This window comes from Anser brachyrhynchus (assembly GCF_964034855.1).
Source record: "Anser brachyrhynchus genome assembly, chromosome: Z".
NCBI lineage: Eukaryota > Metazoa > Chordata > Aves > Anseriformes > Anatidae > Anser > Anser brachyrhynchus.
Genome location: NC_137697.1, coordinates 5031812 through 5059240, shown reverse-complemented (window position 1 = coordinate 5059240; position 27429 = coordinate 5031812). Strand labels below are relative to the sequence as shown.

Here is a 27429-nt window from a genome sequence, read left to right as displayed (position 1 = left end):
CTCCGTCTCTCCCTGCCAGGCTTTTCCACCCCCTCACACAAGCTAAAAATACAGGGGTATTTGTACCAGGAGCATTCAAGGGTACAAATACCCTGGGATATCTGTACCAGGAGCATCCATGGGTACAAATACCATGGGATCTTTGTACGAGGAGCATCCCCGCTTACAGCTGACTTCCCCGCTGAATTTTTCACATTTTGGGGGGTAAAAAAAATTGAAATTAAACCAAGGGAAGCCCGTGCAGTGTCTCAGTGCTGTTTCAGCAGTCGCTACCTGCGAGCAGGGCTTTGCTCCTCGGCACGCCCCGTCTCCCATCCTAAATCACAACACAACAAACAGGCTGTTCATTAGGTGCTGTTTAATTAAGCAATACGGATCCTGCCTTGATATTTACAATCCCACTCGCCGTGATTTATTGGAGAAAGCGTCTCGTTTTTAAAGACGGCGACTGTAAAGTTTAATACCGCTTGACTTACTGCGAGTTTCATTTACGGCCCCGGGCTGACGCGCGGCGGCCCGGGCTGGGAGCCGGTGGGCTATTAAATCAGAGCTAACTGCGCGTGCAGGGGGATGACGAGCTTCGTTACAACCGGTTCAGCGGCTAATTACCCCAATCTGGATCGCCACACTTAAACCGATTCGTCGCCACTTTTCCAGCGAAGAGCCGGGAAGGTGCGAGGTGGCTGCGGATGCACTTGTTGCGAGGAGGAGGAGAGGGGATGAAGGCGGTCGTGGGGTTACCCCAATCGCCGCCTCCCAAAAACCCTGGGGACCTACAGGGCACTGGGGACCTGAGGGTCGGTGTGGGGGATGTGTCATGGGATGGGGACATCATCAGCACAGACAGGGACGCGTCCCTTCCCACGAGCTGCTGCCTTGGAGGAAGCAAATCAGTCCTGAGGAGGAGAACATCTCCCTGCTCACAGAAGATTTCTGGCCCCCACGGGACCACTCTCAGCCTTCACAACAATACGGGCCTCGTTAGGGAGTTATGAGAATGGCTCTTTGGTGATGATTTAAAAAAAAAACAACTGTGCGAGGATGTGATGGCAGGTGGTGCTCGGACCCGTCCACCGAGCATCCCCATGGGGCAAACCCCATAATCAGCCGTGGGGCATCACAGGACCAGGGGTTTACCCAGGGCAAGGGGCTGCGGGGGGGAGTGGAGAGCACGGAGCTGCCTGAACCATCCCCCAGCCCACCCCAGGCACCGGGTGCTGCTGCCCCACACCGAGCCAGCCTCCCAGCCCCTCGCTGCATCCCCACACAGCATCCCTGGTACCCAGGCAGGATGAGGGCTGCAGCCCCAGGTGGTGAGGAGGGGGAAGAAGAGGAGCAGCTCCTTGGCTCAGCAGCTGCAGGGGAGCATCCATGCAGCAAGTTTGCCATCCCTCAGCCCTGCCCTGCGAGGTGGATGTGCCCTGGGCAGCACAAACCTCCTCCTGCTTCCCGCTCCTCCCAACCTGCAGCGCACAAACAGGCTCAGAGCTCCCCCCAGGGAGGAAGAGGAGGCAATGCAGAGACAGCAGCGAGCAGCACAGGGCTGCAGGCACTTCCCCTGCAGACCCCAGCATCATCCCCCCAACAGCTGGGGGTCCCCACCAGGGGGACCCCGAAGGCACTTGTGACACCCCACACAGCGCCAGGAGCCAGCAGGGCACAGGCAGAGGCACTTTGCTCATGGGTTTTATTGGAGATGCCCCATGGCATCGTTCCCAGTCCCACCAGTAAGACTGGACTGGGAGGAGGGTGAGCCCTTCGCTTTGGAAGCAGTAGGAACTGCACCACTCGTGCAAGGAAGCTGCAGGATTAGGGCCGGGGTACCCAAACAGGTAAAAGTCACCCACGAGCCGGACCCAGCCGTGCCAAAACTCAGCAGAAGCCACCTCAGCAGGGAAACCAGAAGGCTCACAAGTGACACGAGCTCACCGGTCTCAGCTCCCACCACTCCCAGCTGGGTCCTCGCCCCAGCCTCAGAGCCCCTGCTGGCCCCCATCACGACGTCTCCTGGGGCCTCTGCTTGTAGTGCACCTCGGGGAGGCTCCTCAGGCGCTCTGCAGCCTGCGGGGACCAAACGGGGAGGCTCAGTGAGTGACCAGCCCTGGGGACAGTCCCCATCACGGGCCCCCTCCACGCTCACCTGCTCCGGGGTGAGGTCCCGCTGCGCCTGCGCCAGCATCTCGTAGCCCACCATGAACTTGCGGATGGTGGCGGAGCGGAGCAGCGGCGGGTAGTAGTGGGCATGGAGCTGCCAGTGCCCGCAGTCCTCCTGCAGGTGAGGGCCCGTGGGGGCTCCTGCCGAGGGAAGGGGGTCAGCGGCGGTGCGAGGGGACGGGGGCGCAGGGGGACGCAGCCCCCAGGGCGCAGGGGTGGGGACGCTCACCGTGCCAGCCCATGGAGTAGGGGAAGGAGACTCGGAAGAGGTTGTCGTACTTGATGAGCAGCCTCCGCATGATGGAGGCCAGGCCTGGGGAGGGTGGGCAGGGTGTCACACCCCCAGATGGCCAGGCCAACGCCCCCCCCAGGTTGTGGGGACACTGGGGACAAGCAGGAGGCCACTTCCCTGATCCCCACCCGTGCAGACAGCATCCCGAGAGCATGGAGTACCACGTCCCTCATCACCCCAAAAAGGAGGATGGACCCCCCCGCCAGCACCCATGGACCTTTCTCCCCAAAAGCACCGAGCCCAGGGGATGTGGGGCAGGATGTCGGGGCCACTCACTGTCCCTCTCGCTGTCACGCAGGTCCTGCAGGCGGAGGACGTGTCGGCGAGGCAGCAGCAGGGTCTGGAAGGGCCAGGTGGCCCAGTAGGGCACCACCACCAGCCAGTCCTCGTTCTCCACCACCAGCCGCTCCTGCGGGACACGGAGCTCCAGGGAGCCACCCAGGGACGGGGACATCCCACAGCAGGGGACAACGGGGCGACAGCCACCTCCTCACCTTGCGGCGCGCCTCCTGCTCGGCGTACTCCAGCAGCATGGGCACGCCGTGCTGGTCCCGGTACTGCCGCTGCGTCCGCTCCTCCAGGCGCGCCTCGTTGGGGAGGAAGCTGCTGGCCCACACCTGGCAGGGACACGGGGGGGCTGTGTCACCTGTCCCCAACCAGCCTGCTCCAGCACCCCACCCACAAACCCCAAAACATCTCCCGGGCGCTCTGGGCTCACACCTCTCCCCAAAAGAAAACCCAAACCCTGCTCATCTGCAGGTCCGTGCTGCCACCAGGTGGGCAGTGTGACGAGTGGCAGCAAGGGACGGTCCCCAGAGGAGAGGGGTCAGATCAGGCACTGGTTGGGGGGGACCCCAATTCAGGGAGGTTTGTGGTCGCATATTCCAGGGGTTTGCTCTTGTAGGGTGAACGCCGTGGGGACAGCCTCACCTGGCAGTGCGGGTGCGGGTTGGAGCAGCCCATCATCGCCCCCTTGTTCTCGAAGATCTGCAGAAGGAGGAGAGCAGGGGACAGGTGCCAGCACCCGTGTCCCCGCTGCCAGCCACCTCGGTGTCCCCGGCACACCGGGAAGAGCATGGCAGGGGCACGGAGCCCCCAGCCACCTGGAGAGGCTCGGGGAGGGGTGGCAAAGTGGGGACAAGGCACCCACACCCAGCCACGGGGTCCCAACCCCAGGAGCTACGCGGGCACCCACCCGCAGAGCAGGGAGAGGGGCACCCACGGACCTGCACCCAGGGGTAGGAGGCCCCCAGCTCGGCCGCCAGCTCTGCCCAGGCATCGATTACGGCCCGGATCTCTGCCAGCGACATGAGGGGCAGCGTCAGGTCGGACCAGGGGTGGAAGCACATCACCTTGCTGCGGAAAAAAGACACGCGTGGGGCACCCCGGGGACCCCTGGGGACCCCCGTGGCCCTGCCGGGGAAGCACAGCTCCCCAGAAATCCAAGCAGACGTGCACAGAAAAGCAAGGGAAAAGGGAGCAGGCTCCATCCTGCTCGTCCCATGGATGTCACAGCCATGTCCCCTCGAGTACTCACCACACACCCCGGGCGGCTGCTGCTTGAAACAGGGGGTGGTCGCTGTCACCTGGGGGGGACAGAGAGCAGGGAGGGAGAAGGGGCCCCGGACAGCACCCACACCCCTCCAGCCCCTAAGGACCAGGGGGTCCCCAACACCCCGCTGTCCCCCCAGGACTTACCGGGTGCGGGGGCATCGGGCTGCAGCGCGGGGAAGTCGTTGGGGAAGACGAAGGTGCCCTCATAGTGGGGGTTCACCTGCAGAGGGGGGGGGGAAATGGGGGTCACAGGGGAGGACACAAGGCAGAGGATGGGGTGCGGGTGTTGGGGTGCCCAGCAGTACCTCGCCGTTGGCCCGGGTGGCCCCGGGACAGAGGGGGTTGGCGGGGGTCCCATCGGGGCACGTCCTCGGCGGGGGGCTCCTCCAGCTGCCCCTGCCAGGGCCGCTTGACGCGGTGTGCGGACACCAGCACCCACTCGTCCCGCAGCGGGTTGTAGCGGCAGTGCTGGTGCTCTGCGGGGTGAGGGGAGGGCTGCAGGGTCACCCGCGGTGACAGGGGCATGGGGGACACGAGTGGGGTGTGGGGGGGACGCGAGTGGGGCACGGGGGGAAGCACATGGGGCACAGGGGGACACAAGCGGGGCACTGAGGGGCACGTGTGGGACATGAGTGGGGTGCAGAGGGGCGTGAGTGGGGTGCAGACGGACATGAACGGGGTGCAGGGGACACTCTTTGGGGTGTGGGGGATCGTAAGTGGGGTGCAGGGGGACATGAGTGGGGATGCGAGGGGACACGTGGGCCGGGAAGTCATGAGTGGGGCATGGGGGACATGAGTGGGGTGTGAGGGACATGAGTGGGGTGCAGGGGGCATGAGTAGGGTGTGGGGGGACAAGCATGGAGAGCAGGGGGACATGCATGGGGGGACATGAGTGGGGTGGGGGGAGACATGAACGGGGTGCTGGGGGACGTGCATCGGGAGCGGAGGGACGCGAGTGGGGCGGAGGGACATGAGTAGGGCATGAGGGGACACGAGCGGGGTGGGGGGGACACGCGTGGGGATGCGGGGGGGCACGAGCGGAACACGGGGGGGCACGAGCGGAGCCCGCAGGCCCCCCCCCCCCCCCCCCCCCCCCAGCTTCCCCCGCCGTACCGCTGGCACTGAACCCCCGTCCCCCTCCGGCCTCCTCCATGCCTCCACCACCCCCGGAAGCCTCAGCGGGCCCTGCCCCGGGGCGGCCCCGTCCCTTCCCCCTCCCGTCCCCCCCCCCCCGCCAGGTCCCTCCCGGTCCCTCCCGGTCCCTCCCCTCCGCGCCGGCGCAGGCGGGCGGGGGGCGGCGGGGCCTCGCCGGGGCGGTCCCGGGGCGGAGCGGGCCGCAGCCATGGGGGTGCCGGGGCCGTGGGCGCTGCGGGCCGGGCTGGCTCTGGGGGCTTTGGCCTTGCTGCTGCAGGGCCTGCGGGGCTGGCTGGCCTGCAAGAGGTACGAGTTCCAGCCCGCAGAGATCGCCCAGCTCGCCCGGCACCACGCGGGTACGTGGGGGTGGGGGAAGAGGAACCCCAGGAAGGGGCTGTGGAGGGCCGGACCCGTAGGGCACGGGTGTGGGGTCGTGGCTTGGTTGGGGGGGGGTGGATATCGGTGGGGTCGGGTCGATGTCGCCTTGCCGGGGCCCCGCTCGCTGCCCTGTAGGCGGTGTAGGGCTCGGTGCTGCACCAAACAGCGGGGCCTGGGGGGGTCTGGCACAGGGAGACCCCCCCCGAGGGGCACGGTGGGACCCCACGGCTGGGAATGGGGTCGCAGTGGGGGGTCTGTCGGAGCTCGCTCGCTGCCGGGGACTGACGTCTTCCCCCCGGGTGCCGCAGGGCTGGACCATGAGCTGGCTTTCTCCAAGATCATCGTGGAGCTGCGGAAGAAGCACCCGGGCCACATCCTGCCCGACGAGGACCTGCAGTGGGTGTTCGTGAACGCGGGCGGCTGGATGGGCTCCATGTGCCTGCTGCACGCCTCCCTCACCGAGTACGTGCTGCTCTTCGGGACGGCCGTCGACACCGGGGGACACTCGGGTACGTGGGGACAGGGTGGTTCTCCAAGGTCTGCTAGCCCTGCTCCTGCTGGCAGCATCCTTCCCCCGGGGCTGGCATCCCTCCCGTCCCTGGCAGGGATGCTCAGAGCCGGTGCTGTGCCCTCCGCAGGTCGGTACTGGGCGGATATCTCCGACACCGTCATCTCGGGCACGTTCCGGCAGTGGAAGGAGGGGACCACCAGGAGTGAGATCTACTATCCCGGTAAGCACACGGAGGGGGCTGTCATGGAGCCTCCTGCCTCCAGCTGGCACAGCCGGGAGCTTGGGATGGGGCGCCCCGTGTCCCCTGCACGCGTCCCAGCACCGTACTGGGTGCCAGTAATAAAAAAGCGGCTGGTAGCCCCGGTGTGAAAGGATGGGGAGGGGCAGGGGTGTATGGAGCAGGGCCTGGCCCCACACATCTCCTCTTCGATGTGGGACAGCCGCTGGCAGCAATGCCACACGCGTGTGTGTTTTGGCAGGGGATACCATCGTGCACCAGGCAGGAGAGGCCACATCGGTGCAGTGGAGCGCGGGCACCTGGATGGTGGAGTACGGCCGGGGCTTCATCCCCTCCACACTCGCCTTCGCCCTGGCTGACACCCTCTTCAGCACTCAGGACTTCCTCACCCTCTTCTACACCCTGCGCGTCTACACCAAGGGCCTGCTCCTGGAAGCCAGCGCCTTCATCAGCACCTTGGGGTGCTGAGCCCGGCCATCTGGGCTTCCCTGCCAACCTTCCTCCCTGCTCCTCCTCCTCCTCCTCTCCAGGCCGCAGGTCCCAAAACCTGGGGAGGAGGATGCTGGCGCGAGCCGGGCTGCCCTGTGCCCCTCGGGGCAGGGTGCACGGGGAAAGCCAGCCCTGAGCAGCCTCAGCAGAGGTCGGCTGGGAGGTTCCCTGTGTCCCAGCAGGGCTGGCGAGCTGCCTCCGCTGCAGTCAGCGCAGAGCGCAGCGTCCAGCTGGCAGCTCCTGCCCTGGCTCTTGTCCCCGTGGACATGGGTTGGCAGCACGCGGTGTCCCCACGGCACCGGGGGGCTCTGCGCCGGGACCCCCAGGCGGCCAGGGGATGCCCAGCCTCTGCGCTGGAGGGCCGTCCTGGGCTGGCTCCTGGCCCCAGTGTGCCATCTCCCCCGGGGATACGGGGGCTGGAGGAGGGTCCCTTTCCCACACACCCCCCTGCTGTCCCCCTAGGGGGGACAGCCACCGTCTGTCGCCTTAACCAAGCGTGGCCTCCAGGCTGTGCACGTACCTAGTGTCTGCGGGTGCCCGAACCCCCGAATCAGCTCAGGATGGGACTTTGCCCCTCAAAATGCTTCCCCTGCCCGAGGCCCGTCAGGGTCCCTGGCCGAGCTGGGGTGCGGACCCCGCTCACAGCCCTGTGCCCGACGCCGGACCCGCGCGGGCTCGCTGCTCGGTGGAGGGCTGTCACTTCCGTGCTGTTGCCAAAATTGTGTGTGTGTGTTTGTGTGTGTGTGTGAGTGTGTCCTGGCCACCAGGCCTGTAGCATGTCCCTCCTCCCGCTCCCCATACTGGCCCTGTCCCGCCGACCGGCAGCCCCACACGCGGGCTACGTCTTAATTTGCCACCCAAAAAGAGATGTCAGTAATAAACGTCTTCATCCCACCCGCCTGGGAAGTCTCTGGAGCGTGCTGAGCCCCTGCCACGGGGCGTGGGGCAGGGTCCGGACGGCTCCGGGTCCTGGGGACAGCCGGGTGTCCCCAGAGGGGTGCTGTGGGTCAGGGGCGGGCACGTGGAGAGCAGGGCGACGTGCATGGGTGTGAGACGGGCACAGGAGGTACTCGGTGGGTGCACAGGCTGTGTGCGTGCACAGGTGCAAGCAGGACCAGGGGGTGTGCGTGGGTTGGGCGTGCACAGGTGTGGGTGTACATATAGGTAAAGGCTGGCAGGGGATATGGTCAGGACGTGCGTGCACACACTGGGATATATGTAGAGCAATTGTGCACCAATCCATACGGTGAGGACGAGCGTGAGCACGCACGTTGGGCACGTATGCACAAATCTGTGTGTGTGCACATAGAGCAGTGTGCGTGCCTCTGTAGGGTGCACACGTGCACAGTCCAGGAGGATGTGTTTGTGTGTGTGTGCGTGCACAGGGGTGTGTTTATGTGCGTGCCAGCGTTCCTGCGGGCCTGTCGGGGGACGTGAGTGATCCTGCGCCGCCCCGCGCGGGAAGGCGCTAACTCAGCAGCTCGTATCAATACCGCTCCACTTACAGCGAAGGCCGCGTAATGAAAATCCGATGGGCACGCTGGTGGGAGTAAATAAGTATGCCATTAAAATGAGAAAATCAAAGCTCTGGACAGGTCTTTTCTCTTGCCCATTGATTTCTTTTATTACGGAAATATTGCTGCTAAATAACATTAGTGTGAACAATCTCAGCAGTGTTTTCCGTAGCGCCCGTGTCAATAACTCCATCGCGGGCGGGGGTTCCCTCCTCAGCTCGGGGGGCCTGGGGCTGCTCTGGGGGTGCCCTCGTCCCTGTCCCCCCCCCCCCCGATGTGCCTGGCAGAAGAAGTGGGCAGCTCAGGGGGCTTAGGTGAGTGCCACTGGTACGGGGCTGGGCTGGGAGCCAGCAGCCCCAGCAGCTCCGCTGCAGCAGGAGGGGTTGTCCCCATCCCCGTGCTGAATGGGGACAGTGCCAGCAGTGCCAGGGCACCAAAAGCAGCCCTTTCCTTCAGGGCAGCCTGACGCTGAGCAGCTGGATGTCCCCAGTGATCATCAGGCAAGAGGTGGGTGCTGGACATGCTGTGTCCCACAGGCTCCTGCTGGGTCTGCTTCCTCGTCCCCACGTGTCCTCACTGGGACCTGTCCGTGCCAGCCTGACCCAGCTCCCTGCAGCCTGCCCTGTTTTGGTTCACATGGGGAAACTGAGGCATGGCGTGGGGTGGGCGTTCACCCACTGACACCCAGCTCCAGCACAGCTCCTGTCCCAGGGCCAGGGCTCATGGTCAGTCCCCGATGCAGGCATCCAGTGGCTCCTGAGATGCCCACGGGTGGCCTGGACATCCCCACGGGGCCAGAGGATGTGACCAGCACATGCGGGAGATCTGGACCTTAATGGACCCCAGGACAACAAGAGTGACCAGAGGTGGACAAGGAGACTCAGCCACGCAGGTCCAGCTCCAGCTGGAGCAGCAGCTCCCCGGAGCCATGGCCAGGACAAATGCACTTCGCTGCCCACCCAACACCTTCCCCCCGCAGCCCGCTCTATCTTGCCATCCCTCCGCACGCAGCAGGTATTGATCAGCCCGCAGGATCTATCTCCCGATTCTTCCTGCGGTATCTCTCTGCTCCGAGTATCTCTCAATCTGCTCTGCTGTCTGCCATGCCCGTCTATACCTACAGTATCTATCCGCGCCGCCTCCACCGCGGCCGTCGATACCCGTTTGTCTGGGGGATTTCTCTTTCTCTCCACCTAGGAGCTTCACCGGGCCCCGGCAGCGCAACGATGCCGAGCGGGAGGGTTTTGGGGACGCGGCCCTGCCAGGGACAACTGGGCCAGGTCCCCGTGGTGGCCTCACCTGGGGTGATGGGGGATGCTGCACCCCATAAATCATCCTTAGCTCCTTACACGCAGGGGATGGGCGCAACCCAGCACCCTTGGGTGCAGCCCAGATCCATGGGGACCTGCAGAGCGAGCCCTGGGGGGCTGCTGGCCCTGCGGTCCCACCGCCCCCCCCAAACTAGACTGGGGTGTAGATTCCAGAGGCACATCGTGCAGGAGCATCAGCCCATAAACTGGTGCCTGGGGGGGCTGGCAAGTGCTGGGAGGTCGCTGCCACGGCAGGAGAAGATGGGCCGGGGCGAGCTCCAGCTGTCCAGCCCCGGCACGGGATGGCCGACAGCTGCTTTATCTCCTGCACAAAGATAAACAGCGCCCGGGGGCCCTGCGGGGTCGGATGCTGCCCCGCTCCTGCAGGAAGGGGCTGTTTTCCTGCAGAGCCACAGCACGGTGCTGCGCGAGCCCCGCGGGTGCAAGGAGCCGGGTGGGCACCCGAAGCGGCGGCTTTTCCCTGCAAAGGGAAGCAGCGAAGGGGCAGCAAAGAGGCTTGGACCAGCCTGCGGAGCCCAAGAGCAAAATGTGGCTGCCTCCGGGGTGGCTTGCGTGGTGGGGCGGCTGCTGGCAGGCAGGTGGCTCCGGAGGGGACAGAGCTCCTGTCACCCCGTGCTGCCAACACCCAGCTCAGTGGCAAGCTTTCCCTGGCTGCGTGGGGACAAAGGTCTCTGTCCCCTGTGTCCTGGCGTTGGGTGCCGCTGCTGGTGCTCGTCCCCCAGAGGTGCTGGGGACCTGTGCAAGCCCTGCAGCTGCTCCAGACGAAAAAGCCCCAGGAAGAGCAGGCAGCTCCTCCGCCTCCTGCCAAAGCTGCCTCCAGAGAGGAGCTGGGCAGCAAAAACCTGGCAGGCAGGCAGCCAGAAGGGGAGCGTGGGGATGCCCCCAGCAGGGCCGAGCCCCGTGCTTTGTCACGGCCCTGGCCCACCCAGGACATCGCGGTGCTGCGGAGATTTGCTTGATGCCACCCCCCCGTGCCTCAGTTTACCCAGCTGTACGTGGTGACACAGGGCAAGGCAGCACCACCGGCACAAGGGCCTCATGATCAGGATCAGCCCCCGGCTGGATGCTGCATATACAGGTGCACATGCGCGTGTGTGTGTAAGGGGGGGGCAGGTTTGTGCCAAAAATACGTGTTCCTGCAGGGCTGGGGGATGCACACAGCCCCCCTCATTGGGACCCCCCGATGATCCTGGCCCCAGCCCGCACGCAGGGCTTGCACAGAGGCCAGGGCTCGGTGCTTGCTGCTTGCTTCACCCTCCCCTTTGTACCCACCCAGGGACAGGCACTGCGGGTGCACACACCCACTCCAAACCACACACGCGTGCACACACCTGCCTGTGCACACAGCGCACCCGCACCGCTCCCGGCCCCGTTTGCACACGCCTACAGGTAAGCACACAAAACGCACACGCCCAGCCCCGGCAGGCACACGTAAACCCTTATTTCTGACCCCAGCAGCGTGCAAACGCACACACGCACATGCCTGGCCCCTCCAGCAATGCACACAGCTGCATGTGTGCGTGAGCGTGCGAGTGACTGCACGACGTGTGCACAGACCTCTCCCCAAGGCAAATGCATGCCGTAAACACGTGTGCACACATGCGTGCAGTGCAAACCTGTTGCATGCACACACATGTTGCATGCACACACCCATTGCATGCACACACACACATTGCGTGCACACACACCCCCACTGCATGCACACACACCCCCGCTGCACGCACACAAACCCCTGTTGTAATGCACACACACACGTTGCATGCACACACGTACCCGTTGCATGCACACACACACCCCCGTTGCGTGCACACACACCCACGCAAGGTGCTCGCCTCCCTCGCTGTGCACAAGCACACGTGTGCTCACACCCGGCGTGCACCCACGGAGCACACGCACACCTCCCCACGAGCAGCACATGTGTGCGTGCAAGCGCAGCCCCTCTGCACACGCAGCCACACGCGTGCAACGTGCACCGCACGCTCCCAGCGCCCACCTAGGCGTGCGGGCACCCCCACGCGTGCACACCCACTCGTGCACACACAGCCCCCCCTCCCCAGACCCCAGGGCCCTCCCCGGATGCCTCCCTTCGCCGTGCGCTAGCAAATGGGAGCGGGGAGGGGTGTTGCTGCCCGCCTGCCACTTGTTGCAAAAAAAAAAAAAAAAAAAAAAAAAAAAAAAAAAAAAAGGAAGAAAGAGAGAAAGAAAGAAAAGAGGGGGAAGAAAAAAAAAAAAATCCCTCCCACCTTCTCTCATCTGCTGCGGAATAAAAGAAATATCGGCGGGCGCGGCGCCATGTGAGCGGCGGCCCGGGGCCGGGCGGAGCAGCGGCCGTGCCCCCGGGACGGCGGGGGGAGCCCTGGGAGCCGGCGGCATGGTGGGGACCCCCAGCCTGGTGGCCAAAGCCGCCCCGGTGAGGGCCACCCCGCGACGGGACGGACCGGAGGGGCCCCGGGAGCGCGGGGGTCCCGTTGGGGACGGGACGGGGGTCCCCGGGATGGGGGGGGTCCCGGTGGGAAAGGGGGTCCCCCCTCTCTCCCCCGGTAGGACGCGGTGCCCCCCGGGGGGGGGGAAAGAGGGGAGGGGGTGGCTGGGGCTTGGGGGTGGTGGCGGGGAGGGGTCCCCGGTAAGACGCGGTCGCGGGTGGGAGCGGGGCGGGGGTCCCCGTACGGAGCCCACCCGGGAGGGACCCCCGGAGGGGGGGGGGGGGGCGCGGGGAGGGGTCCCGGGGGCTTCACCCCCTCCCCAAACCGTGCAGCGGCGGCTCCTTCAACTTTTGGTGCACGGCCCCCGGGGTGGCTGGGGGGGAGGGGGGGGGGGGAGAGAGGGTGGGGGTGCTTCCTCCCTTCCTTCCTCCTCCTCCTCCTCCTCCTCGTCCTCTGAGGCCGTGCCCTGTGCCCGCAGCCGGCCGCCCCACCGCGGGGGTCCGGGCCGCCGGGGGGGCTGCGGCTGGCGGCGGTGATGGAGAGCCTGCAGCGGCAGCAGGCGGCCCGCCTGGCCCGCAGCCCCGACGGCGCGCCCCGACGGCCCCCGGCCGAGCCCGCTCCGGCCCCCGGCCCCGCTCCGCCGCCCCCCGCCGCCCCCCGCCGCCGCCCGGCCCCCGGCCCCGCTCCGCCGCCCTCCGCCAGCGGGCAGGAGGAGGAGGAGGAGGAGGAAGAGGAGGAGGAAGAGGAGGAGGAGGAAGGGGAGCCCCGAGACCCGCCGCCCCCCCCGCACCACGAGTGGACCTACGAGGAGCAGTTCAAGCAGGTAAGAAGCGCCCGACGCCGCGCCCCGTTTCCAGCCCACCCCAACCAGGCGTCCCCGCTGCCCCCTACCCCCCGTCCCAGTCCTGCCCCAGGGAAACATCCCCCACCCCCCGTTGCCCCCAGACATCATCTCCATGCCACCCAAAACGGGATGCCCCCCCCAAATCCCCCTCCACTGCCCCCAAACCACATCCCAGACAGCCAGTGCGCCCCAGCACCCCCGTCCTGCAGCCCCATCCCGCCCCAAATGGGCACCCCCAAATGCTCTGCATCGCCCCTGTCCCTTATCCCACCCCAACAGGCATCCTCTCGTGCTCTCCATCTCCCCCCCACACCCTAAACCCTGTCGCACCCTGTCCCTGTCCCCCTACCTGCCCCCCATCCCCTCTGCCTGCCCCCAGGTCCCCGTGCTCGCCTCCGGCACCGCTGTGCAGAGCAGCTTGGGCAGCCCCAGCCCTTTCTGCCCCGTGAGGCTGGGAGGATGCCCTGGGGCACAACGGGGTGCCCAGCATCCAGGCACCTCCCTATGCCCACCCTCACCCATGGCAGGCTCTGTCCCCCGTGGTAAAACGGGGTGTCCCCGGTCTGTGGAGGCTTTGTATGGTCCCCGGGCAGAGATGGAGAGGGCAGAGAGGGAGCAAGTGGAGCAGCAGCCCCGGGGACAGCCTTGGTTTTGAGACAGGATTCGGCTTTCCCCTTGTGTCTTGCTGCCGAGGGGACGTGACAAGGGTCCTGGTGCACGGTCACCCCAGGAGCTGAGCTTCCCCCGGGTTTCTGTGAGGGCTGGGGTGTGTTGCGGCTGCTGGATGCATTCTCTGATTCTTATTTGGGTTTCTTATAATTCTTATACGGGCTGCAGGGAGCAGCACCTCGACCCCATCCCTTTGCTCCCAGTGGGCACAGGGGAGACCTTCGTGGCACAGAGATCTGGGGGATCACAGGGCCCGTGGGGCTCATATGTAGGGTGGAGAAAAGGCCTCGGTATTTAATACCATGCCCCCTCGCATGGACACCTCCCTGATGTGTGCACGAGCCCTGGTGTGCACGCCGCGGGTGCAGGGGGGTGAGCACGGGTCGCACCGCTCAGGTTTGCGCTCCTGGTGTGTGCGCGTTGGGGTTGTGGCGAGACAGAGGGGTGATGCCCGCAGCAGGGAGGGTGCAGTGAAGGGACGGAGCGGGCAGAGATGTCCCTGTGTGTCTGCTGCCTGGCTTTTTAGGCTGGCGCTGCTCGGGGGACAGCAGGACGTCCCTCACATCCACCCGATGCTGCAGGGACCGGGACGCTTACCGCGGTGCTCACCCCCATCAGGAGGGGACGGGGATGGCCGCAGGGACCAGCCTTACTGCCTGGACATCCCATGGCACGGCAAGGTCCCCGGTCCCCCCGAGACCTCAGCACCGCAGCCGTGGTGCCGGGGAGCCCGGCCACCCCCGGGGTGGGTGCGCTGCGTAGGCCGAATATCTCGGCGGGGAAGTGTTACGTTACAGCCCACTGCGCAGAAAAAGGCTGACTGTCCGGTTCCCGGGGTCAGGCAGGAGGTGGGACGCGGCTCCTCCCTCGCTCCCGGGGCCGGGGAGGCTTTGCAGAGAGAAAGCATCCCAGGCATTTCTTCTCCTTCGCCCCGCGCCCTGCCCCTGGTCAGATCTGCTGCCGGGAGCAAATCGCGGTGTAAATGCGAGGGGACGGATCGGAGGGGACACCGGGGTGGGGGGATAAATCCTGCCAAGGTTTCTGGGGTGAAGCTGGCAGCTTGCTTGCTTCCTCCCCTCGTCCTGTGCATGGATCTCCCGGCTGGGGGCTTACCCCAGCCAGCCAGGGGACAGTGGCATGTCCCTTACCTTTGGTGCCCCCAGGTGCATAGGGACAAAGGGACCGATTGCCGCTGGATGGCTTATATGGGATGGGACAGGGAGAATGGAAAGGAGTTTTTCGTGGTGCTGCCCCATACGGGTGGCAGTTTGGGGCAGGCTGCAGTGTCGGCTTGCCCCAGGGGCTGCAGGGTGGCTGTCACTTCTGTCCCACCCCTGTCATCTTCTTGGCGGGGGGACACATCCCCCGGTCCCTCCCCAGGCTGCGGGGCTGTGTCTGGCCCAGCCTGGAGAACAGGTTCCCTGCTCGGGAGGGAGGAAGGGGCAGAGGAGGAGGTGGTGAAGGTTAAAAGGCAAAATGTGCTTCGCCCAGGGGAAATACGTGGGGACGTTCCCCGGGGCATGAATCTGGGGGGCCAGTAGGACCTTTGCTCTGATCTGGGAGGGCTGCTCTGATGCTGGAGGGTTGTGAGACCCCCTCACCCTGCCACCTTTCACGGGGTGCCCCCCGGGTTGTGTTTTAGGGCACGAGTTTGTCTTGGAGGTAGCTGACAAGAGCCCGGCGTTGCTCGCCCTCCTGCTCTTTCCTTGTCGCTTTCTCCATTGGGTTTTTGTCCCCGCCAGCTGGGACGGATGCAGCTCACGGGGGATCCCTGTGGGGAGGAAGGAGGTGGTCGCCCTGCCCCGTCCCTCCTCCCGGTGCATCTTCCACCCAGGTGCAGGAACAACAACCGCAGGGCTCCCGGGGCTAAATTAGAGGGTCTCTGGTTACACTGCAGCGGGACGGGCGCCGTGTTTGTTCCTGGCCACGGCTGCCGGCAGATTTCTCAACCGCAGACCTGCGGGCAGGGCTCAGCCGGGGTCGGGACCACCTGCGGCGAGGGGGCTGCGGGGGGAGCGGGGCTGCGGTGCCGAGGGTCAGCGCGGTAATCCCCGGTGAGCAGCAGCTCCGGCAGCGAGCAGGGGGGCTCCCGGGGTGCCTGTGGGGGTGTCCACGGGGGTGTTGCGGGTGTGGGGGTTGTGTGTGTGTGTGCGTGGACTGATGTGAGTGTATGGGTCCATACAAATGTCTGTGCGTGCGTGCTTGTGAGCCCGTGTGTTTGTGGACCCACACGAGCACCCATGTGTGCACGGACCCCTGCGAGACCCCCATGCGTGAGCATGTCTGGGGACGCGTGTAGTGCCCCGGCATGTATAGGCACCCCTGTGCGTGCACGTATGGAGCCATATGGACTCACGGCTGTTTTGGGCAGGGTTTGGGGCTGACCCCCCTCCTTGCCCCAGCCCGAGGTGCCCAGGGGGTGCCAGCCCCAGCCCCGCTGTGGTCTGGGGGTGCCGGGAGCCTCGGCGGCCACCGCAGCCCCAGCCCCCCGACCGCAGCTCCCTGGGGCTCTGCGTCGGGGCTCCAAGGAAGAGGTGTAAAAACTAATCAAGGGTGTGAGGAGACAGGCGCTGCGTGCGGGAGGGGAGCGACAGCAGCCTGGGCTGGCGTGGGAGCTGGGGATGAGCGCATGGAGAGATGGGGACAGCAGTGTGTCCCCCCCCCGGCCCCCAGCAGCACAAAGTGTGGGGAGAGGAGGGGTGCCGGGGCTGGCAGGAGGACCCTGTGCATCCCCTCTGGGGGTCCCCACCCCACAGCTGCCCCTGGCTCTGTCCCCAGCTGCCACCCAGTAATCAGATGTGAGTGGTGGGTTTGGAGGTGTGTGCCCCCTCACCGGCTCCGGCTCCTGATAATCCACTAATTGGGTTAATGATGGAAGCAGAGCCCCTGTGCCAGCAGCGGGGTGGGCAGGGTGCGGTGGGGAGGGGGGATCCAGCCCTGGGGAGGTGGGATCCGGCCCCACCGGGACACCCACGGGGGTGTGCAGCTGCGTGGGGGCATGGGAGCGAGCGCAGGGGTGAGTGCACATAGGGGACAGCGTGGGGGGACGTGGGACTGTGCATGGGAAGAGTGTGAATGGGGGGGGGATGTGCAAAAGGAGAGTGACTGGGGATGCAGTAACATGCAATTTCTGCTCCAGCCCTTCCTCCCCCATCACTGCTCCACAGCCAGCCGGGGGATGGTGATTGGGACGGAGGTGTGGGGGGGTCACTGGGCACCCAAGGCACAACCCAGGTGTGTGTGCAGCCCCGCCAGCTGTGCACCCATGTGCGCAAAGGCACCCACCACGTGCACACCTATGCGCATACACCAGGTATGTCCGTGCCTGCATGCACTCGTGTCTCCCCATGGCCACGTCCCCGCCTCGGGGGACACCTTGGGCCCGGGGGGGGGGATGAGGGAGACAGGGGGCAACGTGGCCAGGGGTTAACCTGCGCAGATCCCTCCTTGGCTCCCTGCTTGTTCAGCCACGAACAAGCAACAAGGCAGTGAGCTAGGGAGGAGTGCGCTTGCCAGGACCCCCCCCAGGATGAACGGATGTGGGGATCTGGGGATGGCGACTGCAGTGGCGTCATGCAGCACATTTCCTCCGCATGCACAGCTCCGGCCCTTGGAGCAAGCCACGCTGGCACCTCGTGCCTCAGTTTCCCCTCCTGTGAAATGGGTTGAGGAGGAGCCTGGGGACCCAACGAGTCCCCCCTCACCCCAGGGCCGGGGGCTGCCGTCCCAAGGCCGGCGCCACGAGCAAACAGTCCCTCACCTTGCCCCGAGCCGGGTTAATGTTTGCAGCAGGCAGCTCCCCGGGCAGGGACCGGCGGCGGCAGGGAGGGGGTTTTAATGGCCTGCCGGATCCGCCGCGCTATCAGCGCTGATTAAACCTGCTGCTCTATAAAGCGCCGTTAAATATTAAGCACGGCGAGTGGTTTTGGGGAGGGGGCGCTGGGAGCGGGCTAGGGGGGGCTCTGGCATGGGGTATCCTGCTGTGCTGGTGGGGCAGGGCTGAAGATGGGGACACCGGGGGGAGCGTGGCCCCCGTGGGGGCTGTGGGATCAGGGCAGAGCCCCCCCCGCCAGCCGGCACCGCTTGCAAATGCAGCCAGCACCCGGGCAGAGCCGTCCCGTAACCATTAACTTATTAACGGCGCAAGGTCAGGGGTGGTTGGTGCCCGGCAGGGAGCGAGCTACGGGATGGGGGGGACCCCAGGAGGGGGGCCCAGAGCCCCCAGCTCCTGTGCTCACCCTTGGGGTGCATTCAGGCCGGGTGGTGGCGAGGCTGTGGGTAAATGGAGGCACCGGTGGCTCCCCAATCCCTTTGGGACACAGGGGGCACTCGGTGTGCATGCACCTGGCCATGCACCAGGGACCCCCAGCTCGGAGGTGCGGTGATGCTCCAGAGGGGTGCAAGGTCCCCAAAGGAGCGTGAGGTCCCCAAAGAACCCCGTCGGTGCTCGGCCACCCGCAGTGTGCCGGGGGCCGGGGGGATGTGGGGAGTTGCATCTCCTGGGCTCCCTGCGTGAGCAGCAGCCGGATGGAAAAATTAGCAGGGCGGCTAATCAATGCGGTGCATATTAAGCGGCTCGGGGTTGGGGGGGACGCGAGGCAGGGGGGAGCCGAGCAGGGTTCGGGATCGATGCAGCCCGTATTAAGTGGATTAAATCCTGGTTGCTGATCTGAGCCCTGGCTGCCGGCGGGAGGTGGCAGCCGAGCCGGGGCTGCGGGGGTCCCCGCTGCGATTGCTTCCCTTAGAAGTGCTGTGGGGGGCCCCTCGGGGCAGCCTGGAGGGGCTTTGCACCCCTTCTCTGTGGGATCAGCTGGGTCATGGGGGGGCTGGAGACCCCATCTCCACCCCTGCAAGCCCCCCGGAGCCGGGAGAGGCACCTCCAGGATTAGCAAGTGTGCTAACGATGTTATTTAATTGTGGCGAGGCGGCGGGGGAGGCACGAGGTCTATTCACATCCCTTTAATAAACCATGTTCGACCCGCTGCCCTTTAACCTGCCCGGCCAGCCCCGTTATCCCCATCCCTTAAGGAATAAAGACGTCGCCATGGCGATGGGATGCCGGCAGCGAGCGGGGTGCCCGGGCATGGCCAGAGCTGCACCCGCGGTGGGTCGGGGGCGAGGACACCCCGAGCGGCTGCACCAGGCTGGCACTGGGGATGCCGTGGTTTTTTTTGGGGGCCAAGCCCCGCAGACGGGGTCCCCGAGGTCGGTAGAGCGGAGCAGAGCTGCGCACCAGCGGGGTATCGATCCCCAGGCTTGACAGTTTAATACTTGTGTTTATAGAGGAATATAGTTACATCGATGGCGTTAAATGAGTTACTAATTATATCAATACAAACACGATTAAAAGGGTCCTTGCTCATAGGTCACCGCAAGCAGGAGACGCTGCTCGTGTTGCACAACTGCCCCCTCCTCGAGGTGCGCGGCGAGGGCGTGCTGGGGGTGACCCTCTCTGGGATGGGGTGGCCCTCTGGGGGTCCGTGTCCCCCTCCGGGGTCTTTGTGCCCACCTGGGGTGTGCGCCCATGCAGGGCTGTGCGTGCTCATTTGGGGTTATGCATGCTAATAGGGAGTAGGAGTACCCATGAAAGGTTGTGCGTGCCTGTTTGGGGTTGTTTGTGCCCGTTTGGGGCTGTGCGTGCCCTTTTGGGGTTGTGCATGCCCATTTGGGGCTGTGCGTGCCCATTTGGGGTTGCGCCTGCCTTTATGAGGCCATGCACGTCCATATTAGGTTAGTATGCCCGTACGTGCTTGTAAGGTTTTTGCGGATGGGTACAGGGCTGTGCACACTCGTGCAGGTGGTGTGTGCACTGATGCAGAGTTGTGCACACTCGTGTGTGCCTTTGCGAGCTGGAGCGTGCTCCTGCAGGGATGTACAGGGTGCATTCCCTCGGGTGGTTGTGCGCGCTCATGTTGGCTTGTGTGCACCCTTGTGTGGGGTCGTGCAAGCCCATAAAGGGTTGTGCGTGCTCGTGCAGGATTGTGTATGCCTGTGTGGGGTTGTGCACACCTGTGTGGGGTTGTGTGTCCCCGTCTGCAGTTGTGTGCACCTGTACAGGATTGTGCGTGACCCTGTGGGGTTGTGCTCTGCTGCTCCGATGGCTGCTCCCCAACGGAGGCAGAGGGGACTGCAGTGCCCGCCCTGCAAGAGCAGGAGGAGGGTGAGTGGCAGGTGGTGGAGATGGTGCCTTCCCTGGGGCTGGGGGTGTCTGGGGGGGACCCTCCTTTCCTACAGGTTGTGGCAAGCCATCCCTGTGCACCCACACATAGGGTATGGATCCCATACCCTGCTTTGGCTGGGACCCAGCCCACCCCCCAGCAGCAGAAATCCCCCAAGCCCACCTCCTCTCCAGCCTGAGCATCCCCAAACCTCACGGGACACCCGGCGCATCCCCACGCGCCCAAGGGCCGTGCCAGCGCATCCCCTGCTCCTCACTCAGCTCTCGCCTCCTCTTAAAAGCCGACCTTTGCTCCCTGCTTGATGTAATGTGTTTTTGCGTCTCGCTGCCCCGCAGATAAAAGGTTAGAGGTTAATGTATGGTGGAAAGGAGGTCCCGGCGCTTGGAGGTCACACCTGTTTGGGGGCTGCGGGCGCACGGTGGTGGGGAGCGCGCCTGGGCTTTGCGGGAGCAGAAGTACACGTGGGCAGCTGGGGGTCTTGCTGGACACCGCCTCTGAGAGACCCCTGGGAAGGTCATGGCTTGATTTCCCACACCAGGAGGGATGGAGGGGGCTGGGCTGGTGGCTAGGCAAGGAAATGTGGGCTCCCACGGCGCTGCTCCCAGCGTGAGCCCGTTGCTGGCAGCGTGAGCAGGAGACAGGGAGGGGGGTGACAGGGACAGGGAGCTCCTGCGTGCAAGGGGTGTGCAGGTGGCACCCACAGGGGGAGGAAGGGACAGCAGCGGAACACCACGGAGCACCCACAAATGGTGCTGAGGGCTGTGCAGAAGTGTCTGCCCGGTGGTGGGAACAGAGAGCAGAGCCACGTCCCACATCCCCACATCATCACATCCCCATCTTCTCACGTCCCCGTGTCCTCACATCCCTGTGTCCTCTTGTCCCCGTGTCCTTGTGTCCTCTTGTCCTCATGTCCTCACATCCCCATCTCCATGTCCCCATGCCCTCACGTCCCTGTGTCCCCATGTCCCCACGTCCCTGGGTTCCCGCACCCCCACATCCTCACATCTCCCTTTATCTGCCCGTGAATTATGTGCTGTGCGGAGGGGGGGGGCTCCCTGTCTATTGGTTTTTAACGGCCTTTCCCAGCACAATTGTTTTTTAAACGACTCTATTTTGTGCCTGACTTTGTTTTCCAGCTTGCATTTCTTTGTATATGTTTTGGAAATCCATTCCGGACTGCTGAGTTTTGTTTCTTTTCAATGGCTTTAAATTCTTGCCGGGCTCGCTGGGAGGAATCGGTGTCTATAGCGCCTTCGATTGGTGCTAATTTTTCCTTCATGTGCTCTGACTTTTACTGCTGGGCCATCGATCTGGCGGTCTCCAATTTGTCATGGTCACCGAGGCGCTGTGTTGGAATCAGGCGAGCCCCGGCTGCCGCACGGCGCGGCCGCATCCTGCCCTGCCACGGGGCTCCGCGCCGCCGTGCATCCGGGGCAGGGAAACTGAGGCACGGAGGCAGCCAGGGTGCAGGGCAGGTGGGGAGCCCACGGCAGACCCGAGCCCAGGGATGTGTCGGGGAATCCCTTTGGGGCGAGCTGGGGGGATGAAAGGGGTGATGCCAGGTACTGGTGCCAGGAGGGTCCCCATCCCCGGCACTGTCCCCTGCCGTCCCCCTGCCCAGCGCGTGCCGGCAGCGCTGACCCCTCTCTCTCCTGCCCCAGCTCTACGAACTGGACGAGGACCCGAAACGCAAGGAGTTCCTGGACGACCTCTTCAGCTTCATGCAGAAGAGAGGTAAAGGTGGGTGGCTCGGGTGGGTGCCCCCCCCAGCTGCCGGTTCGGGGCTCGTCTCTGCGAGCTGCACCCCACGAGGCTGGCCGAGCGCAGACAGGGCCACGCTGGCCACTGTCACGCACGCGGGGCTCAGCTCTGCCTCTGCACCCCGCCTCTCCGGGTGTGCACTGTTAGACCTGCACACCACGTCCCGCAAATCCGCGCTTACACACGCCCCCAGCAGGGTGCTGCCAGCCAGCGGGGCTGGGACCCTGAATTTGGGCTGGTGGTGATGCCCCTTGCTGATGCCCACCAGAGGGGCGCAGCAGGGTTGCAGCAGAGCCCTTTGGCGATGCCCGTTAGCAAAACCCATTAATTATGCCCGTTAGCCGTGCCCAGCAGCGTCACCCAGCGGGGATGCCCACTTGCAGTGCCTTATAGCGATGCCTGGTGGCCATGCCAATTAACAACGCCCGTTAGCAGTGCCCATTAGCAATCCCTGTTAGCGATGCCAGTTTTTGGGTGCTCAGAGCCGTACCCGAGCGCTGCCAGGGGCCTGTGGGAGCAGCGCGGGGGCCCAGGGGTTAAGAGCCCTCCAGCCCACCCGGCCCCATCGGAAATCTTTGCTATCGGCACGGGGACGAGCCAGCTCCCGGGGACTCGATAAATGCTTTAACCTTCGCCCTCCCCATACGGGCCCGCGACAATTAAAAGTTGCCAGGCGCGGGCGCGCGGCCGGCTGTATTAATTAGAGCCTTTTGCCGGTGTGTGGATTAATGAACACGCCGCTCGATAGCCAGTAAACCCCAGGCAGAGGTTAATGCCGAGCTAATTAACGGGGGAAGGCTTGGGGAGGGGGGCTGGAGCTGGCTGTGCGTGGGGCGAGAGCAGGTGGGAAGGGGCGGTCGGCCCTGAGCCTGCTTTTGGGAGTGTCGGTGAGGGTGGGTGCCCACCCGTGGGGCAGCGGCACCCGGCTCTCAGGGGGCTGAGACCCCGCAAACTCATGCCATGCGGGGGCTGCTGCAGCCGTGGGGCTCCCACCAGAGCGTGGCTGGAGGCGGATGGGGTCTGGGTGCTGCCCCGTGGGCTGTGGGTGCCCCCCAGCTGTGGGGCAGGCTGGGGGGAGCTGGGGGAGCACCGGTGCTCTGCGACCCTCGTCTCCCCCCCTCAGCATCCATTGGGGCCACAAGATTCATGGGCTGCTCGGCGGCTTCATTATCTCTCTCTCCAGAGCTAATTAACTCCCTCACCATTGGGGCCGGGGCTAATTAAGCGAGCTGCCTGGTGGTGGTGCGGGGAGGAGGGAGGGAGCCTGGTGCTCCCCAGTCCCGCTCCTGTCCCCTCGCCAGGCTGGGTGACATCTCGGGGTGACCCTGGGGGGGTACAGCAGGTGGTGCCGGGTGCCCCAGCTCCGGGGATGGGCAAGGGGGCACCCCCAGAGCTGGGTGCTGCCGAGAGCCTGTGTGGGTGCCTCTGGGGCACCCAGGGGCGCATGGGCAAGGGGCTGCATCCCCAGGGTGGCAGCGGGCGGGGGATGGACAGCGAGCCCTAGGAAGGGGCTGCGCATCCCCCCCGCGTTTGCGCCCTCCCCGTCCCCACGCCGAGTCGAGGGCCCTGCCGATAACGCGGCATCATTAATCAATCCGGTAGCTAATTGCAGCGGCACAATGGCCCCGCCACCTCCCCGGGCTTTTGTGCTGCGCAACCCGGCCACTGCCGGGGCCATCACTCTGCGGGACGCAGACAGGTCCTTTTGTCAGCGGGACGGGCAGCGGCCGCCCGCTCCGTGCGGCCCCGAGATTAATTGCGAGCCGCTTTCATTAGCCATCGCGGCCAGGGAGGGGGAGAGAAGAAGTCCGGAGGGCATCGATCTGGCCCCGGCACCCACAAACTCGTTCGCAGCTTCTGGGGTGATGAGGAGACCCCAAATCGGGGTGATGAGGCCGGTGCTGGGCAGGGCTGGTGAGGGACCACCAGCAGATATCAAGTCGATATCTCTGCTTTCTTCCCAGGAGGAAAAACTCCTCTCCCCCTTTCTGATCCAGCAAACAACACAGACACACACACACACACACAAAAAAAAAAAGTTAAATGAACTCAGTAAAGGAATAAAAAGAGCTCATTTTTCAGGCTTATGCGAAGAAGCCGAGCCAATATCGGGGCCATAAATTAGGGATGCTGGAGGACGGCGGTGAGTGACGGCTTCGTTTGAGGGGCGAAGCATGGCCGTGACAGCCTCCCCTGGCAAAACGGATGGCTTTCCGATACCACCCGCACCCCGGCAGGGAATAAATACGGGGTGGGATGGGACAGGATGGGACGGGACGGGATGCTCATCCCTCCTCTGCCCTGCCGCAGCCCCTGGTGGCTGCCGGCGCTGCCTGCCCGAAGCACTGCCCCCAGGCACCGCGGGGCTATTTGGGGTGCTGGGGAAGCGGGGAGGGGGTTGTAGCCAGACCTGGTGGCTTTGGGGACAGTGCTGATCCACGCTGGGCTTGCAGAGCCCTGTTGAGTGTCCCTCAACTCACAGGGGGTGTGGGGACCCTGGGTCCCCCTGCCCCAGGGGCTCTGTTGGGGGTGATGCTGGGGGGCCTGGGGGCCCACCCCCCTCCCTGCTAGGAAGCTCTGGGAGATGTATAGGTGCTCTGTAGGGAGCTCCAAGTGTTATAGGGGCTGTAGACATCTGTAAGGGGCTCTGGAGGAGCTGCTGTGCCCCCACAGCCCAGCTGAGAGCCCTGACGGCTTCTGGGGGCAGCCAGTGTCCGCGGTGGCCGTGGGGACAAGGCAGGGGCCATGTCCCCGGAGGGTGAGGGTCCCCGTGGGCTCACCCCTCACCCTTCTCTCTCCCAACTCGCCCGGCCCGAAGGGACGCCCGTGAACCGCATCCCCATCATGGCCAAGCAAGTGCTGGACCTCTACACGCTGTACCGGCTGGTGACGGACAAGGGCGGCCTGGTGGAAGTCATCAACAAGAAGATCTGGCGGGAGATCACCAAGGGCCTCAACCTACCTACCTCCATCACCAGCGCTGCCTTCACCCTCCGCACGCAGTGAGCACCCAGGGTGTCCCCAAGGGGGACAGAGGGCTCACCCCGTGCCCGGGTGCTGTCCCCAGCCCGGTCCCTGCTTGGTTTGGGGCTGGCTGGGAGGTGCTCAGCACCGGCTCTGATCCCGGCTCCCTTCCCCACGCAGATACATGAAGTACCTGTACCCCTACGAATGCGAGAAGCGGGCGCTCAGCTCGCCCGGGGAGCTGCAGGCCGCCATCGACAGCAACCGGCGGGAGGGGCGGAGGCAGACTTTCGGCGCCGCGCTCTTCAACTACTCGCCCGCCGGCACCCCGACCCTGCTGGGCTCACCCAAAATGCCGCTGCCGGCCCTCAGCATCTCCACGCACGGCTGCGGCCAGATGGGCCAAGTGCACGGCGTGAAGAGAGGTGGGTGAGGACCACGGCTGCCCCGCCTCGGGCAACTCCATGGGGGGGACGCTCCTTCTCCCAGGTGGGAAGAAGGAACGATTTCGTTCGTCTGGTCCCCTCTGGGGTGAGAGGGGGACAGCTCGGGATCTGGGCCCAAGCCCTGACACAGAGCTGGCGGCCCCTTCTCCGTGCCCACCCGGCCCCGTGGCGCGGGGATGGCGAGATGGGGCGGCGAGGCCGGGGTCTGGCTGAGCTCTCCCTGTCGTTGCAGAGGACGGCGCGGTGCCGGCGGTGCCCGGGCGCATCGCCATCCCGGTGGGACTGGCCGGACACCACCTCGCGGCGGCCCAGGCAGCGGCAGCGGCGGCCTCGCAGGCGGCGGTGCTGGAGCAGCTGCGGGAGAAGCTGGAGACGGGGGAGCCCCCAGAGAAGAAGGTGGCCCTGACGGCGGAGGAGCAGCAGCGGCTGATGCAGCAGGCTCTGCAGCACAACCTCCTGGCCGTGGCCTCCCAGTTCCCCATGAACATCAAGGTCTCCAACCGAGGTAGAGCCCTACAGCCCCCAGCCCGGCCACCCTGGCGCCTTTGGGGAGGAACACAGCTGCCCGGGGAGGACGGGGCCCCTCTGCTCCGGCAGGTCGCTTCTGTTTCTTTTGATGCTCATATTGGTATTTCCTTCCCCCAGATGACAGACAGGAGACCGCATTGAACCTGTCCACCAACGGCATTAGCAGTATCAACATGTCAATAGAAATAAATGGAGTTGTCTACACAGGTAAATAGAAGGGCCGCTTGCCCCGTGTAATTGCGGCCGGGAAATCCAATAACTTATAGCCACTGCCTGGCCAGCAAGTCCTTCCTTCAATCTGATGTCTTTACTATAAAATCCATCGTAATGAAGTGGCAGGGCCTGGGGAGAGGGGGCAGGTGAAGGAGGGGGGGCGGCGAGGCAGGCAGCTGTCCCCCAGGAGGGGCTGGCAGAGAATGGCCGAAGCTGGGGACAGACAGATGGCAGACGGACAGACTTGGGCTGAGAGGTGCTAAAAGCCCTGGGGCATCCCCACCGCACGGAGCCTGGGCTCAGCAGATGGGGATTTGGGGTTTGGCGTCCCCCCGCAGGCAGGGTGCAGACAGAACGGTGTCAGGGTGCTTTGGTGGAGCAGAGGCTCCCTCATGAACCGGCAGGAGGAGCCAGGAGGAGCTGTGGGTGCCCGAGGGAGGATGATCCCAAAGCTGCCCCGTACCCCACTATGGGGCACGGGGACCCCTGACCCCCGCCGTGATGCAGCCCCCTGTGCTGGCCAAGCAGGTCACCCTATGCCCCCCAGCTGCCCCGCTGAGACACCCCCAATTAAAGCGGGCAGCTTTTCCTCCAGCACGTAAATATTTAACGAGCCAGAAAGGTCAGGGCTCAGCAGTGCGTGAGACCACCAGCCATAGGGTCCCTGGCCACTCCAGGGGGCTGTATAGGGGGACAAGGGGTCGGGTGGCAGTGCGGAGCCGGGGGAGACACCGAGGGCAACGGGGGTTGAAGCCCCTGGCGGTGCTGGTCCCTAACCCTATTTCTCTCGCTCCCCAGGTGTCCTGTTTGCTCGCCGGCCCGCAGCCCCGCCGGCCCCCGGTGGAGGGAGCACCCAGAGCCGGCTGAACCCCACAGCCGCCCCGAACCCGCTGCCGCCGGCCCCCTCGCACAGCCACACTCCTGCCAACGCCGCACCGTAGGGGCGATGCTCCCCGAAGCACACGGGGTCCTTGGAGAGGGCGTGGGGATGCTGCACCCCGGGCCGTGGGGCAGGGATGTGCCCGGAGGGGTCTGGGGGATGGAGGGTGGCTCTTGGTGCCGAGCGGAGCTGTGGCCATGCAAGGCCGAGCACCCACGGGGCCCTTTTGTCCCTCACCCCCAGGCGTGGGACCCCTTGCCTGCATGCACCCCCAAAACATGCCGTCTGTGGCACCCCCCCCCCGAACAGCTCCTGCTGGCCTGGGCTCCCCTGCACTCTGCAGCCCCTCTGGGCACCTCGATGCACTCGCCGTATCCCCCGTACACGCCTCGATGCACTCTGCAGCCCCTATACTCACCTGGAAGCACACGCTGTCCCCCCCACTTTGGCACATGTGGCATCCCCTATACACCCTCCACACACCTCATTGCACGCTGCGTTCCTTATACACGCTGGCAATGCAAGCACTGCATCCCCCCCGCACTGTCCCCCCCCATACATCACACTCTGCGTCCCCTATACACCCCCCACACCCCCATGCACACTCAGTGCGATCACTGCAGACCCCTTCTTTGTCTCCCCCCACGCTGTCCCTGCCCTGTGCCACGCCAGGATCACCCCTCGAGTGTGTGTGGGATCACACTGGAGGACTGGAGGGCAAATACTGGGGAAACTGGTGGGACTGGGGGGTGGGGGGGAGGGCTATCGGGGTGGGGCTGGGAGGAACTTATGCACTGGGAGGGGCTTGCTGGAGGGCAGGGTGGGGAGGCCCCCAAACAGACCACCCGGATACCTTGGGGGTCCCCAAGGGAGTTAGAGGGTGGGGGGCAGTGGGATTGGGGGGTGGGGGGGCTCCAAACTACCTCG

The 27429-nt window shown here is 65.2% G+C and overlaps 3 protein-coding genes across 3 annotated transcripts; 2 read left to right on the top strand and 1 right to left on the bottom strand.

Annotated features, from left to right (window-relative positions):
- Window positions 1–345: 345 nt before the first annotated feature.
- Window positions 346–5344, bottom strand: GALT (galactose-1-phosphate uridylyltransferase; the record flags this gene model as incomplete). Its single annotated transcript, XM_080574473.1, has 11 exons — window positions 346–2061; window positions 2141–2295; window positions 2384–2467; window positions 2723–2855; window positions 2941–3063; window positions 3377–3433; window positions 3673–3802; window positions 3984–4032; window positions 4145–4220; window positions 4306–4476; window positions 5114–5344. 11 exons carry the CDS (start codon window positions 5342–5344, stop codon window positions 1996–1998), a joined length of 1275 nt encoding a protein of 424 aa, XP_080430599.1. The 3' UTR covers window positions 346–1995.
- On the top strand, window positions 5343–7644 carry SIGMAR1 (sigma non-opioid intracellular receptor 1; the record flags this gene model as incomplete). The annotated part of the gene is made up of 4 exons (XM_080574474.1): window positions 5343–5490; window positions 5821–6021; window positions 6151–6243; window positions 6503–7644. The coding sequence occupies 4 exons, from the start codon at window positions 5343–5345 to the stop codon at window positions 6727–6729; spliced, it is 669 nt and encodes a 222-aa protein (XP_080430600.1). The 3' UTR covers window positions 6730–7644.
- Window positions 7645–11765: 4121 nt separating this feature from the next.
- ARID3C (AT-rich interaction domain 3C) lies at window positions 11766–27246 on the top strand. The gene is made up of 8 exons (XM_080574472.1): window positions 11766–12005; window positions 12497–12841; window positions 21372–21444; window positions 24290–24473; window positions 24616–24860; window positions 25114–25386; window positions 25527–25616; window positions 26421–27246. The coding sequence occupies exons 1-8, from the start codon at window positions 11967–11969 to the stop codon at window positions 26561–26563; spliced, it is 1392 nt and encodes a 463-aa protein (XP_080430598.1). The 5' UTR covers window positions 11766–11966; the 3' UTR covers window positions 26564–27246.
- The last annotated feature ends 183 nt before the right edge of the window (window positions 27247–27429 follow it).